The sequence below is a fragment of the Apteryx mantelli genome, chromosome 27, assembly GCF_036417845.1.
Source record: "Apteryx mantelli isolate bAptMan1 chromosome 27, bAptMan1.hap1, whole genome shotgun sequence".
NCBI classification, from domain to species: domain Eukaryota; kingdom Metazoa; phylum Chordata; class Aves; order Apterygiformes; family Apterygidae; genus Apteryx; species Apteryx mantelli.
Window position 1 is genome coordinate 6,852,449 of NC_090004.1, and position 15,261 is coordinate 6,867,709.

At 43.8% G+C, this 15,261-nt stretch overlaps 1 protein-coding gene across 1 annotated transcript in view; it reads right to left on the bottom strand.

Moving 5' to 3' along the window:
* The window catches only part of CSMD2 (CUB and Sushi multiple domains 2), a 334,099-nt gene that overhangs the window by 158,965 nt on the left and 159,873 nt on the right, over positions 1-15,261 (bottom strand). The window contains 4 exon segments of the mRNA XM_067311607.1: positions 362-465; positions 7,217-7,338; positions 10,138-10,262; positions 11,437-11,524. Coding sequence (XP_067167708.1) covers positions 362-465; positions 7,217-7,338; positions 10,138-10,262; positions 11,437-11,524 — 439 coding nt within the window.

The following is a 15,261-nucleotide window of genomic DNA, read 5'->3' on the forward strand; positions in this document are numbered from 1 at the left end:
GTCACACCAGTTCTCATTTTCTGCCTGGTTTGCATTTACTGTTGCATCAGAATTTTAATCCTGTTCATTCAGCTCCTTAGATGGTCTCAACCACTCTGTAAGGTGTCCTGACAAAGGCTTCAGGAGAACAAAAGCAAAGAGGTTAGAGCTTTTCCCTCAGATGAAGCCTGAGAGAAAGTGATGAGAGAAGAGAACACCAAGAATAGTCAACCCCACCAAAAATGAAAAGCAGTGTATAAACCATTCAGTGAGGTGCAGCAAGCAAACTACTGGGACTCCTACATCCAAACACATCAGCTAAATCTCAACAGGCAGAACTCAGGGGTGGATTTCTCACAGTGACAAGGGACATCCTACTTACATGTAAAGCACAGTTTTCTGGTCTCCAACTTGTCCTCCATCACCAATTGTCAGCGTGTCATATCCTCTTTCTAGTTCAAATTCTTCAAAGGTGAGTTTGATAACCTGGCAAAGATGCAGCATGTTAATATGAATCAACTGCCAAGACAGCCAGCAAATCCTTGTCTTGTTTATTTATCTGTTTGTCTATCGAGGAGCAATTGATAAGAGCATTAATATCTTCAGGACATCACCAAAGGTGACTGTCCTCCCTTTTTATAGCACTATGGCACTTCTTTACAGATAAATGGAGCTCATATTGAAATTACCTTTCAGATTTTTCTGCTTTATCTACTGAATTTCTAGATGACTTTTTTTGATAAAGATGTGTGTGTTGGGCTTCCGGCATGCTTTTTTCACTGGGTATTGCTACCATCTCTTGCATAAAGCAGAGATTCTGGTGATGGATTTGAATGTACATAGTGTGTTTGTTACACATGGTGCAAGCAGAGAGTCCTCCTTTTGGTCTATGTTGGTCAGAAAGTTCCTCTGGTTTTGGAAGCTTTGTCAAACCCAGAAAGACTTTGCATGAATTACAGCTAAGGCAGCTCAAGCAAAGTACCTCAAGCTGTCTGCAAACACAACCATCGCAGTATCTGTCCACCACAGTATTCGGTTCCTGAGTTCTCCTTCCTGCTCTAACCAAATCTCTCGCCCCTGGTCATAAACACCGACTGGATTTACGCAGCCTTTCCATATCGCTGAGAAGTAGAAGGCCACTGAAGTCAGGAGGTTTGTGCTCCATGTCTCCCAGCTGCTTTGGAAACCTCTCTCATTTGCAAGCAACTAAAAATTACAATTTGAGTCAGGATGGAGGCCCTTAATGCAACCTTGGATGGGGTGAATGAAGAGAAAAGGAAGAGACTTAATTTGCAGAATAGCTTTACATCCATAAAACCAACTGAAATCAGCAGCAGATTTGTTTCTTAGAGCTTCTTAACTGTCCAGATCCAGGAAAGCACAGAAACACTTGAATGCATTCATCCTGTTGTACATGTGGGCTTGCAAATATATTTATTTTCCAAACTTTAAACAGCTTACACTACCAAGTTTAGTTTCACACTACTTTTGCTGTTTCACACATGAAATAGAAATTCTCAAAAACGATTATGAGAAGAACCTGTGCGTGTGCCAAGCGCCACAGACACATGATGCCAACCTAGGCTCGACGTGGGGCAAGGGAGGGCAGCACAGGAATCTCAGCTATCCTTAATGAATACAGTGAGAGTGTGTTTTGCGGGACATACCAGATAGCACTGGTGTGTAGCTAATTCTCTCCCGGAAGTTATTAAACATCGAAACCAGAGATTCATGAATTCACCCACCAAACCAAGTCAGTCACCTCCCCCCTGAGTTGAGCTCCACTCACCAGGCACCAGCTGATGAATCAGAGTTACCAGTAAGGCAGATCACATATTTAAACCCCAATATCACTTATACTAAAACCAGAATTAGCCTGTTAATTTGCTTTAGATGCAAAAAAACAATATGCAATTCAATAGAGTGCAATGCCCAATCATTTAGAGATACCTTTCAACTTGAATATTAAAAAACTAAAATATTTGTTTGGTAATTTCTTGCCTATTATAGATAAAAGTAGCATCTCCTACAAACACTCGAGCATGTGTACAATCATAGGGGAATAAAAATCTCAAAGTTACAAACCAAAACCAACAATTAATGTGTTGTGTTAAAAGCGAGTGTGCCTTTGAAGTCTCTTCAAGGCTTGTACGTACTCTCTCTAGGATATCTACTTCAGTATAAGGAGGACAACATTTTTCTGTTGAAAGCAACTTAACTTCAACCACTTAAGAAAACATTGGTTAGTCAAATGGGTTGAGAGTTCTTTAAAAAATAATGGGGGTGTGTGTGTGTATATATATAGTTCAGACTGAACTGTTCTGTGCTACTGTCTTCCACATATAAATACAATTAATGCTTTTCAAATGCATAAATACAGCAAATCTGAGCAAATTAGATATTTTAGCCATGACATTCTGAAAATAGGTTATTATTCAAAAGCCCCAGGATTTTGAAACAGGAGCCAGTGTGATATTTCACAGAAGTTTGGAACTGTTAATTTTAGTAGTGGTACCAAAGTATTAACCTGTTCAGATTATTATTAAACCATGTAATGATGGAATAATGTAATTAATACAAAGAACACAGTGCTGTAAAATGGCACACATCATTAGTTACGTCAGTCATTCAAGTACACTGCATTCTAAGGAGTCTGACCCTAATTAGATGACTAATTAGGTTCCCATATATTGTAGAGTGTAACCTTGTTGCACAGGAACAGGATACTGAATATAATATTTATCTATCCATTTTCCTGCTATTTTCTCTTTGGGTTGAAGGCTGAAAATTATTTAATGATTCATTAAACAAGAGACCTACCAGCACACACAAACACATGGATGGCACAAAACCTTAATTTTAAGCTATTGAAGTGGCAGGAAGCAATTAGTAAAGTCAAGGAAATAGGCTTGAATTTGACACGTGATGCTAAGGCTTCACATTCTGCAAAGTTATTTGAAGTGCAGTCACATTCATAGCAAAAAAACCCACAATAATTCTCTCCGTGGAGTACAGCACCTCTTACAGAGGTGTAGTCAAATGCTTTACAAGCACACATTACTCATTTTCTCCTTCTCTCCCCAGTCTTAAGCATCTCTCTGCATATGGGATGAATCATCCCCTGGAGAGTCCCATCTCTCTCCACCGATGACACAGGAAGCTTGAACAGAGCTTTATTTGTCTAGCTAGACTCTAGGTGGGAATATCCCCAGGAGAAATATCAACCAGTGACATCCATTATGTCAAGAAGGTTCAGAAATATTAGTTTTGATGTAAATTCACCAATTATCATATGCATTTCTCAGTCTGTTCCTGAGTGATATAGTTTTCACCATGCTTGAAATTAATTCCCATGTCACAGAGGACCATCACAAAATCTAGATACCCTCAATCCCCTCTCACAAATCCCCCAAATAGTTTCAATACCCAGCACATCGTACAGGAAAGAACTCCAAGTTGTTAGCTACAGAGCACTCTGCCCTTAACACTGTTTATGTCGGCTTCTGAGCAAACTTTGGGGATTATGTAGCTCAGTGAATCTGGTTCACAGTTCTTTTCCAAATATAGAACAGATGACTTGCAAATGAGTTCTAAATACAGCTCAGTGGTTTTCCCATCGCTCATATTAAAAGCTTCATATAACAGGACCTGATCCAAAGACAACTCAAGTCAATGGAAAGATTACCACTGCCTTCAGCAGGCTTCAGCTCAGGCCCATCATGCTTTCATCTTCAAAGCATTTTAATTAATTCATCTTCAATAGCTTCCTTCACCCATGCTGAGGAATGTGCATTGATGGTATCATCCCCTCTGCACACAAGGGCAACATGAGTCAGGGTGGTGAAACCTCCATGTAGCAACATGCTTCCAACATAGGCCTTGCTTGAAGTAAGCATTTTACACGCCAGGGTGTTTTTCAGAGTTGGCACTATATGACTCCTCAAGTAGGAATACCAGTGACTGAGCTGGGATTAAAATTCAGCTACTAGCAACTCCTCTGCTACGCTGGGTCATGCGTATGTGGGTAAGCAGATGCACTAGCCCAGGCAGGAAGCATCATGGGATGCTTGATGGACACAAGAAACTGTCCACGCCAGTGAAATTACCTGCAGTATTCAATAGTTCATCAACAGCATAAGTACCACCCCCCCAGGATTTTTTTTTTTCCATGGGGAGTGGGAGGGTCTGGGACAGTCCTTTTTGCATTTTCCCCAAGCAGATAAGGTCCTGTCTGCACAGCTTTGGTTTCTGGAGTCTTGATGAATTCTTTAAATAGAAGAAACCGTAACGGCAACTGATTTGTTTTCATTTTTTCCCATCTTCCGGAGGAGTGCCAGAAGGAAGCCTGCGCCATGCCTGGCCTCCCGAGACCAAGCAGAGGGTCCTCTGCCATTCGAACAGAGGAAAGGCATCACACTGCAGCTTTGCACTGCATCACAAATTAGCGTGAGCAGGCGAAGCAGTGACAAGCAGGCACGGCAGCGCCTTCGCAGAACGATTAGTGCATCTCTCAATCCTCTGTGCTTCAAAGAGACAGAGAGTTTTCCCCCACCTGTAAATTACACTTACTAGGATGAAGCATTCAACAATCAAACTCTCCCAGAAACCCTTTATAAACATGCTGCTAGTTAACTATTTGTCACTTCAAAGGAAGAAAAAAAAAAGTGGTGGTCTCTTTACAGATAGTTAACACAAGTTGATGATTTTGAGGAGTCTATCCATCTGATTTCAGCTGTGCTTCACCTCTTTACCGTGGATGATGTTGCAGCCCATGTAGCACAAGTTAGTTTCTTTTGCTATTGAACCTCTGCTGCAGGTTTTAAGCATTGAAATTAATGGATTTCACCAATTTCAGTTCCCTTCATGATTTATGAGAGCTGAGGAGCAGGACTTGCTGATTCCATTTTCTAATCAACAGTTCATTACTACGCAGGCTTAAAGGCTGGGGAAGAATCTAGCCAGGGAAAGAAGAAACTTTTTGTAAGCAAAATTTCACAAAGTTTTTGAAACACAAGGCAGCAAGCTGAAAAAGGGGGAAGCTTGTTCAATCACACTGCTGAGGGAGGAGCAAGAAAGGTTTGCTAGCCACCCTCTGGGCTGGGCATGAGGCTGGCAGAAAAGCAAATGAACAGGCCTAAAGATTAGACTCTGAATATTCAGCACTAAAGCAACATGACAGAGGCTCAATAAAATAACGGACACAGCCCAAAAGCACCTCTTGGTACCTGATTGCCATCCCAGGCTGTACTGGAAAACCCAAATGAAAGTATTAGCCAACATAAAACCCCAGGTATGTCGATGCCCAGCTTGTTACAGCTTCACTCCAAACACAGAGGAGGATTTTATTCACTAATACTGGATTTTACTCATCTTTGAGAGACAAAGATGCACAAAAAGAGATGTGAATAGCCTGTCCATGCACAGCCAATGCATATCACCATGAGTCTGCAGGCCACGGGCAGAGAAACACAGCTGAGACAGGAGCAGCAATGGTTGCTCTTACACGAAGCCCTGTCTCCACTGACACATTGCCCCAGCGAAGGGGAATCTCCTGGGTCTGATGAACCAGCAAAACACTCTTAACTCAGCACTGAAAAATATCCTGATTCCACACTCCAGTCTCCTAGAATTTGGGTCATTACTATCCTTCTATGCTGCCAAACCAAGATATCTGATAGATAAAACATCCAGCTAACAACAGCCCTTTAAATACAAACTCATCCTGAAATCAGGATGCAGAAATACTCATTAAAATCACGACCCATCAGCAATCTGCACTTATTAAAGGTCTGAACTGAGGTCAAAGGGCAGCAAGAAGCATAACTCAACAGGCTCTTCAGCCAGCCCTGACCCAACCGCCCTGCGGTGGCGAGTGCTCCAGAGGGAAGCAACGCAACGGCGGCAAGAGCATGAGATACCACCCAGCGAGCGGCAGCGCACATGCTTCAACTGCCAGCAGTTGCCAGCATTTCTACAGACTGGAACAATTTCTAGCAAGAGATGAGACCCTGGGACACTAACATGTTTGTGAAATGCCTTTTTTGGATCGGCAGCAGAAGGCAGAGCGCCAAAACACAAGTCTGTCTAGAGGCAAGGACCAAGAAATAATTGCCTGGATAAGCATATGAGCTCAGTGCCTTGGAATGTAAGGTTTGCTCGTGAACTAACAGATTATACTACAAGGAGCCCAAATCCTAAAAAGAACGAAACCTGTCTTCTTCTGAGAGCAGAAGATGGTGCCTCAAAAAGTATATTTTGAGCTATTCAGCTAAAAAGTCATTTTTGTTCTTATGCTCCCATACAGATCTATAAGCAATCTTGGCAAGGGATTTAAAATATAAAACTTGCCCAGATATTTCTTTCCAGAGAGGAAGCACGCAAGTTTCAGGAGCATCACTGAGCACCGGTGGCTTCCTATAATGGAAGTGGCTGTGAACTTCAGCTCTGTCCCTTGGCAGCCTTGCTTCAGCCCTCCTGGAGGAAAGGGACAGGCCAAGTTTGCAGGGTAAGAGATGAGAGGGCCTGAGCTTTGCTCTTCCTGCACCAGTGGAAAACGGGAAGGACTTGATCTTAGGAGGGTCAAGGCCAGCTGAGCCTTGTTCTGTACATGACCAGTGATACCAGATTTGAACCTTCCCATTTGATCATACAGACTGATGGGGACAAAAAATCCCCACTAATCTCCCCTCTTCCCAATCTCAGTAAACACAGAAAGGACTTGTTGGTATAAGCTCACAGTACTGTGCAAATGGCAGTAGAGAGACGTATTCCTCCCTCCTCCCTTGCTCTCAGCTCTCTGGGGGCTGAAATCCCAGTTGGTTAGGGGCCAGCTATCAGCCAAAAGGAAGTGAAAAATCAGCATTCCTGGCACAGCCTTCCTGCCCCCTGACTGAGAGCTCGCTTAATGAAATGCTTTGCTAAGCTGTTTGGCATTTCACCACCATTCATGCAAGATATCAAAGAAGTTTCGATTAAAAATAATTACATTCACTTTTAATTACATCCTTTAGCAAAATGAATTTTCAGCAGAGAGGGAATGCGACATGTCACGGTCTTTAAAGACAGTTGAGAAACACGTGGGAGAAGTCTGCAGGGAGAGGTAGGGGGAGACGTTCCACATCAGAAACAGAAACCCGAACGACTATGTGTCAGAGAGAAGTCATGTGAAGAAGCATAGCTACCCCACTGCTTCCCCCAGGGCAATGAAGGAGTGACATGGAGGTACTCTGAAACCTACCTTGGCCGGATTGAGAGCCGTGATGACCCACACACAGTACGCATTGTTATCGTATTGCACGGGATAGTTGGGAGAAGTTATCACACCACTGGGACCACGAAGGTACGTATCACACATCCTGGCTGTGAAAAAGAAAACAAGACAGATGGAGTGAGGACCATTAGCTTAGCGATATATATTTGGCTCTTTGTTTAGGGAGGAAAGAGAAGCAGAAATGCAGAGAGTATGGAAGTGGGAGAGAATCAAAATTTGTTGCTCTGTGATGTTTTCACTAGGCAAAAGATTCATTTTCTTCCTTGTACCATCGGAAACAAAGGATTTATCTGGGCTGAACAGACTGGGGGTGTTTCCAGGGGCTGTCACACAGATGGACAAACAGACCAACAGCCCATTCTTTACCTTTCAGACTGATTTAGTATTTTTTGCTTTATTAAAGCCCTCACAGAAATACTTTTGTATGTCCAGGACCATGAAAGGTCACAGCAACCACATGGAAGACTCCCACTAAGACACCGTTCCTTTTTAATGTCCCAGGGAGGCCATATTTCCTTTCTTCATGCAGGCCAAAAAAACCCAACATACAGCAAGTATTTAATAGGCAAGGGCTAAATTCAGTCTGATACAAATGTCATCTCAAAGAATGAAGATGACAACTCTACTGAGCATCTTAAAAACAGCTTAGTAAAAGTAGAAACTGGAAAGAAAAAAAAAAGGAAAAAAACTTTTTGGCAAGAGAAAACCCCCAAAAGTCATATGTAGGAAGAAAAAAAAGTTGATTCATAGAATCATAATAATGCAGGCAAATCCTTTCTTATCTCTTGCAAGAGGACACCATAAATTTCCTTTATAGTGTCACATATTTATGCCAAATATCCTCTTACACTGATTCAATTTATTCTAGGCTTGTTTCAAGAATTAGATGGGATTCCAAAGCCTTGCAAAACTCTGCAGATGATATTAAAGAAAAAAAGAATAGAAAAAATACCAATTTATCACTTTAAGAGCTTTAGAGGGATTTAATTAAAAATATTACAAGTTGCTCATTATTAGCATTACAAATACCACAATTATGCATGCCAGTTTATATATATAAATGGAAAACAAAAAGGCTAAGGGCAGAATGGGCATCGGTTTTTAGTTTTCCACTGAAAGAAAACTCCCTTCGCACACAGTTCATGGCTGGGCCACAGAACAATGAGGATGATGCCAGTTTGGAACCACAGTCCAAGTAATCCCATGTTACTAATCTATTAGCAGCAACTTCCATTTATAAGAATCTCCCTCCGTCTTTGCTTTTCCAGGTTTTCATCCCAGGCTTTTACCTTATCTCCTTGCTCCCGTCACATAATCCACAGGCTGCAGAGCTAATAGCTTATAGTTATAGTAAGCTCTGTAGTTAACGAAAATAGCGTTATTAGTTCCATTTTGCAAAGCAACAGCTTTTTTCTTAAAACCTGAATTTTTGGAATAAAATAATTGCATAAGAACCAAATAACGAGTTCTTTCTCAGGCTTGTATTCAAAGACTGAAAATTTGAACCCATATTATTTGCACATGCTTCACCATAAAACAAGAATCATCTTTAGAAAAGAAGAAAAAAAATCCTAATGATTTTTGAACATGAAGCTGGCAAAACCACGCTCTCTTTCCCAGGAGGACAAACCCACCCAGCACCATGCTGAACAGGCAGCAGTACAGAGCTGAATTTCTCCAACAGGTTGAGAGCATCAAGGGGCTGCTCTTCCAGCTGGGTCCCTTGCCTGACACGGGCTTTGGAAAACAGAGCTGTACCAGGGCTGCCGAGCTGCGTGCAGGTTAAGACCTAGCCAAGGTTGAAAGGAGAATCAATAACCCAATGCACTCTACAAGCATACGATGCTTGGTCACCAGTTAGTAACTGTTCAGCAGCTACTAAAGACAATAGACACACAAGCTACTTAACTGTCTTTTCAAGCAGCTACTTGAGATCTAAACTATTAGACTGATTTAACTGGGATCATTTCCTAAGAAATGGCATTAGTTAAACATGCAGTTTCTGCAGCCAAGTTCCTTGCATTTCTATAATCATCTGCTCAGCTATGACTGCACAAATCAGACCCATCCACAGGTGAGGAGCAACAGCAGGACAGAGCTTGAACCTCCTGCTCCAGCACGTGCCTTCCTGAAGCAGAGGAGGGAAGTCTTTAACCAAGGGCCTATTGCATAGGACTGCACAGCTTTAGTTGTCAGCACTGCTCTTTTCACCAAACAACAACATTTTACCCTCATCTGGTGCCTTTCACCCAAAGCACTTGACCAATAGGGAATCACTAAGGGCAACAGCCGCTCCACAGGTTAGGTAGCCCCGCAAATCCCAAAGCACTAAGTGAGGGTTAACAAAAACTCTCAACCAGAGCTGGTAATATGAAAACTCCTTAACAGAAGTCTTAATAACAGAGGAAAGAGCTTGGAAGGTGAAAGACAGACTTGCGCATCTTTCCTGCCACAGCCAGCTGTTAGGGTATTGGCAGCCTAAATGCTCCATGGAAGATGTTAAAAGACCAGGTACTCCTACAGTCCTCAAACCCATTATAGGACGGCTAGAAAACAGCTTTGACCAGATAAAGGAAGGAAAGATTGAACCAAAAAGAAGCAAAAGAATGAAGGGGCTGCAGGAAGCCACCTCTGAAAATAAGTTATGTAAGGTTAGTGGAGGAGCAAGAGGTATGAGACAGAGGGTCCTTCACGGGTAGGCTGGGACTCGGCAACCCGAAAGCATCCATTTAAACGCTGCTGTGAGTGGCAATGCAGTAAGTCAAAAGGAAAAGGCAACAGGCAGTCACTAAGTGATGACAAACTTGAGGACAGAATAGGAGATACAGGAATGGGATGGGTTTTCTCATTAGTCCTAATAACTTGGTAAAATCTTTTTGTCCTCTCACCTCTGCACACCGGCCTGTGGTCACTCCATGCAACAATTATGTCACTCACTCTCTTACAGGTGATGCTTTTGGACCCTTGTAAATCGTAGCCCTCGTTGCAGGTGAACTGGATGCTGGATCCTAACCTAGCAGACAGAACACAAAGCAAAGTTAGCAATTGAGATGCTTCTGCAGAAACAGGTTTGACACTTTTTAACTATCCCAATGATTCTCCGAAACACAAACAGAGCGTGCTCGCTGGCCCCCAGGCAACATCAGAAATGAGTGAGGGCCGATCTTTCGCCTTGTGCACTTGCTTGTGCTGGGCGCTGTTTGCCTGAGGTGGTGACAGTCTGGGAACGTTTGACTCTTTCGGTGCAATTGCAGCGGGACTTTTACTCGGTGTGGGAGGAGAGGCTCTGACCCCAAGAGATGGCACACACAGCATTCTTTATAAAAAAAAAAAATCTATACCTACTACTGAAACACTTGTTCTTTATCACTTTGGATCCAGACCCTTTGCTGGTTTAAGCCAATGCTGCCTTATTCACTGGAGCGACACAATGCTGGTTTACATCAGTTGAGAATTTATCCAAGGGTATTTAGGCACTCTGTGGGGAATTCCCTTACTCCACCCCCACCCCACCAATCCATTTTCCAGGTTTCAGGAGAATTTGATAGATTCAGGTTAAATTGAAAGACATTTTTAGTGAACAAAACAGCCATCGACAGCAAAATAAGATTAAATATCGATCCACCATTGCTAACAGCAGGCTGATTCAGTCCTGCGCACTTTAAATGAAGGCTAGCAACTGCAAGGGGATAACAGCACTGTTTTAAACTTTATAAGAAAACAATTATCCAGCAGCACATATACTTATTGACAAGAAACTGCACCAGTGCTTTGGGAAGTTGCCTCAAATTTACTAGGGGCAGGGCCATGTTGGGACTTAAGCTAATCTGAGAAGTGGTTCACTTGATGCTTAAAACGGGTCTTTCCGCACTTAACTGGAGAGGAGAAGGATAGCGAACACGGGTCACACAAGTCTGGCTAAGGCCCGTTTTGAGAAAAAGAAATATTCTCAGAGACAGATCATTATAGATCCTCATCTGTAATACTCACACGCACGCGCACACGCATGCACATTTATACACACTTTCTCTTCTACACCGCTAATCTCAGCAAGCTTTTCGGACATAACACATTTAGAGGTGTGCAGGCGGTCGCTACAGGAACGACTATGCGATGCCGAGCAGCACAACAATGGCTAGAAACAAGCGCTTTGCTGCATGCAGAAACACACACACACAAGGGCTTACCTAAAATCGGTGCCTATTCTTTTGCCTCTCTCTGGAATCCCAGGGTCTGGACACATATTATGTCCCTGGGACACACCAACCTGAGTTACTACAAAGCAAAAACAGCACATACAGAGACAGAATAGCAAAAGAAACATTCTTTCATCAACTGTCTTGGTGGATGAGGAGAGAAAAATGGCAATTGGTAGCTCAAAAACCTGAACGTGTTCCATTTTGTTTAGAAAAATACAGCTTTGGAAACAAGTTTAACTGGAATCATTTCAGCTCAGCTTAAACACCAAAGTGTTTTCTAGCAAGTGCCAGCTAGGGACACAGTTTTCCCTCCGTTCTACTACAGAAGTACCTCTGAAAAGAGTTTTTTCATTCTGCAAAATTACACCAATTAAACAGCCCATTTCCGAAGCCTGTGATTAAAACGGCCACCTGTGACCTGCCGAGGTGACAGCCTACCGCCCCTCGAGCCCATCCGAGTGGTGCCAGGGAAAGCAAACAGCCCAGCGAGGAGGTAGGCGTATGATACCAGGGAGAAACCCAGGGCCGGAACAAAAGAGAGAAAGGAGAGGGAAATGTGAGTCTAGCATTTTAAAGCAAGTAATTTAGTTTGAATATGAAAACTTTTATGGAATAACCTTAATGTAACTGCCCACAAGCACAAAGCACACCTTCAGACTTGATTCTCTGTCTCTCTCCATTGCCACATTCCCCCTCCGACCTGTCGAATGGCGCAAACGAGCATTGACTTGGCATGGATAAAACCTGGGGGCTCCTGACGAGGATGAAATGAGATCTGGCAATGTGTTCACTTCAATTTTGTGTTATGGGAACTACCAAAAAACCCCACGGGCATAATAATATGGGACAAAGGGGTGGGTCTGTCACGGAGCTGTAGAAGTTGATGTGATTCAGTTTTCTCCTATCACAGAGGGAAGGACGCAAAGGAAAATGCAACATTTCTTGGCAACGATGCTGAAGCACTGAAGCATGAATCTTAAACGAGCATGTTTCCATCCTACCTCTGCCTATCACTAAATTAAAGGAAAAATCCCAATTACGCTTCAGAACACATTGCTTTAGCACAGTGCCCCAAGGATCCCTGCCAAATGGATGATGGGGCGATGACAGAAGCACGTTCCTCACACCAGACGTTGGCTCAAACGCTGCAGCTCGGCACGGCACTGCGCACGGTGAAGAACATGGAGGTGCGTGCATGGAAATCTCTACACGGGCAGACAGGCACACGGAGCATCCACGCAAACACGGGCCGCACAGCACGACCGCGCTAAAGGGCAAGACCATCCTATACAGCAGTCTGAGTAATTACCCCCCATAGAGCCAGGCGCTACAGCTGCAACCCCCGTGATAGACCTCTGCTCCTAAAAGGATGGATCAGGCTGCTCCCGCAAGCACGGGGCTTCCACCCGAGCACCAACGGGCAGGTGCTGCCTACCCACCCTGGAAGCATCCCAGCGTTACCATCCTTCCCAGCTCCACGCCTGCCCCTTCCTGCCTGCGTCGCTCCTGCACCACCGTGCCGAAGCCAACCCTGCGCTCGCTCAGCACCGCGGTGGCCGAGCAGAGGTGGCTGCAGCGCGGCCCTCCCGCGAAGCTTCGGTGCTCCGCTGCCTCCTCCGCGTGTCCGAGGGCCGAAGGGGAAGAGAGGTACGGCTTTTGGGGGAACCAGTCTCCTCAGAGACCGTTTTCCTTATTTTGCATAATGCAACATATTCATAACTTCATGTAAAGCTCAGTCACGTGCAAAAACAGATATACCAGCAAGAGACAGCAGCATAAAACAGCACCGTTATCTTTGACGGCTGCGTTTTGTAGCAACAAAGCTTTGCTGCCACCTTTCACGTCTCCTGACGACTCTGAACGTATACAGAAATTGGAAAGGGACCAGCGACGCTGCCCTGGCAAAACCCTGCCCCACAAACGGTACCCCCCCATCAGCTGTCAGAGCTGCAAGGTAATCTGGTGCGTTTGTTTTGCTGAAACATATTTCTTTGGGTTTGATCTGCTCTCCTGTCTTCCCTGCTATATTTCATGTTTAAATACACAAAAATTCTCAATGTAAAACCCAGAAGACACCCTCTATGATTTACCAGGATTCAAACAAGCACCAGCAAAATTGTGCCCAAAGTTTGCCTATTAAAGCACGTTTTTTAAAAGGAAATTATCCCATAAATCACAGTCTTAAGGAAATCCAAAGCTTGGAACGATTTTTAATTTGCTGTAAACTTTTTGCATAGCTTGGCTACTTTGCTCTAGGGCTCAAAGCTTCAAACGTGTTTACAACCCACACAAGAAGATTGCTGCGAGGACCCAGATCTTGTCAAATCATTGCAGGAGCTACAGCATGGATTGCAACGTGAGCCAAAATACCGGCACAGAGGGGTCAGTCCAACTGTCTGAGCTGTGTCTTAGGACCTGTGTGGGGCCATTTGCTGTAGCGTTGATCCAGCCATTGAAAGCGTTACATGGAGCCAAATGCTCCTCTGCCGCACACCTCCCAGGGCCTGGGATACCCCTCACATTTCTTTTCCCCATAATGACACATAATGCAAATGGGAATTAAGAGCATGGAAATGCCCACAGGGCTTCAGTCGTCGTTAGCTGAACAATCTCTGGCAAAGCATGGAAAAAGGGTCAGAATAAAACGTCCTCCAGCATCCAGACACAACACATTAGGAAGTGAGGATTTTTTGCTGTGGGAGTACCGTACAGAAACAACGGCAGCAGCAAATATTTGTCCCAAATCCTGTGGGGGGAATCATCTCTGCAGAGACAGAGCGTGGTCCTTCTGCAAACGAAATCACCAACTTCCAGGAGCCCTTCCGCTAGTGCTTGAAATGATACGTTGCTTCTGGGAAAAGATCGGCTGAACAAGGCACAGAAGCGACCCAGTCTTCCTTGGGGTTCCTTAAATCACTGCCTACCTACGCAAACGCGCTGACTCTGTCACATACATGGAGACACCTCCAAAGTAAAATTAACAGTTTAAAATAGCATGTACAAGCTAGGGTTGTAAGTCATAAGTCCATATGGTATTCAAGCAAAAGTGCTAAGCTTTCTTATTTCTACACCTTCTGCAGACTAAAACCACACTGAACAGGAGATGTGCCTATAGCATACACAGGCACCAACGCAGCTTCTCCAGACAGTCTGCATTTAAACGCTGGTGTCCTCTTCCGGCAGAGCAAATTAGGAGATTGCCTTTCTGCATCAGATGCTTTCTCCCATGGTGAAAAGACTATCCAACGTCATTTACGCCGAAGTTGATCCCTGAGCTGATGTCAAAGCCATTTATTATGCCCCTACCTGAAGTCAGCGAACCTAGAACATCCCCCGATTCAAAGCTGGGGGAGGCAGTGAGGCTACGGGGGACAGGCAAAACCCACAGGCACCACGGGACAGGCTGCCAGGTATCAACCATGTTTCTGAAGGCTAAAACCAGTTCTTCTCTTGTTAGCTATCATTTTATTAATGTCCATACAACAGGAGCAGATAAACCAGCAAGCAGGTTAGATAAAATAGAGCAAGGGGGAAGGAAAGGTATCTCTATATCACGCCTGTTGGAACACTTCACTTTGTAAACGTAACGAGAGGAAAAGAAAAGGAGAGGATAGATTAGATCGTCACTTACGGAAACTTTTGTTTTAGCTTTTGTTATAAACACACATACGCGACCATAACTAAGCAAAAGGTTATAAACTATATTTGTTATGCTGAGAACCTGCTGTCAGCTCTGTGTTCATCCTACTGAAGGTTTGACTGATCTATGTCCAGGCTTAGCAATTCAATGAATTCAAGGTTACTAGGAAAACA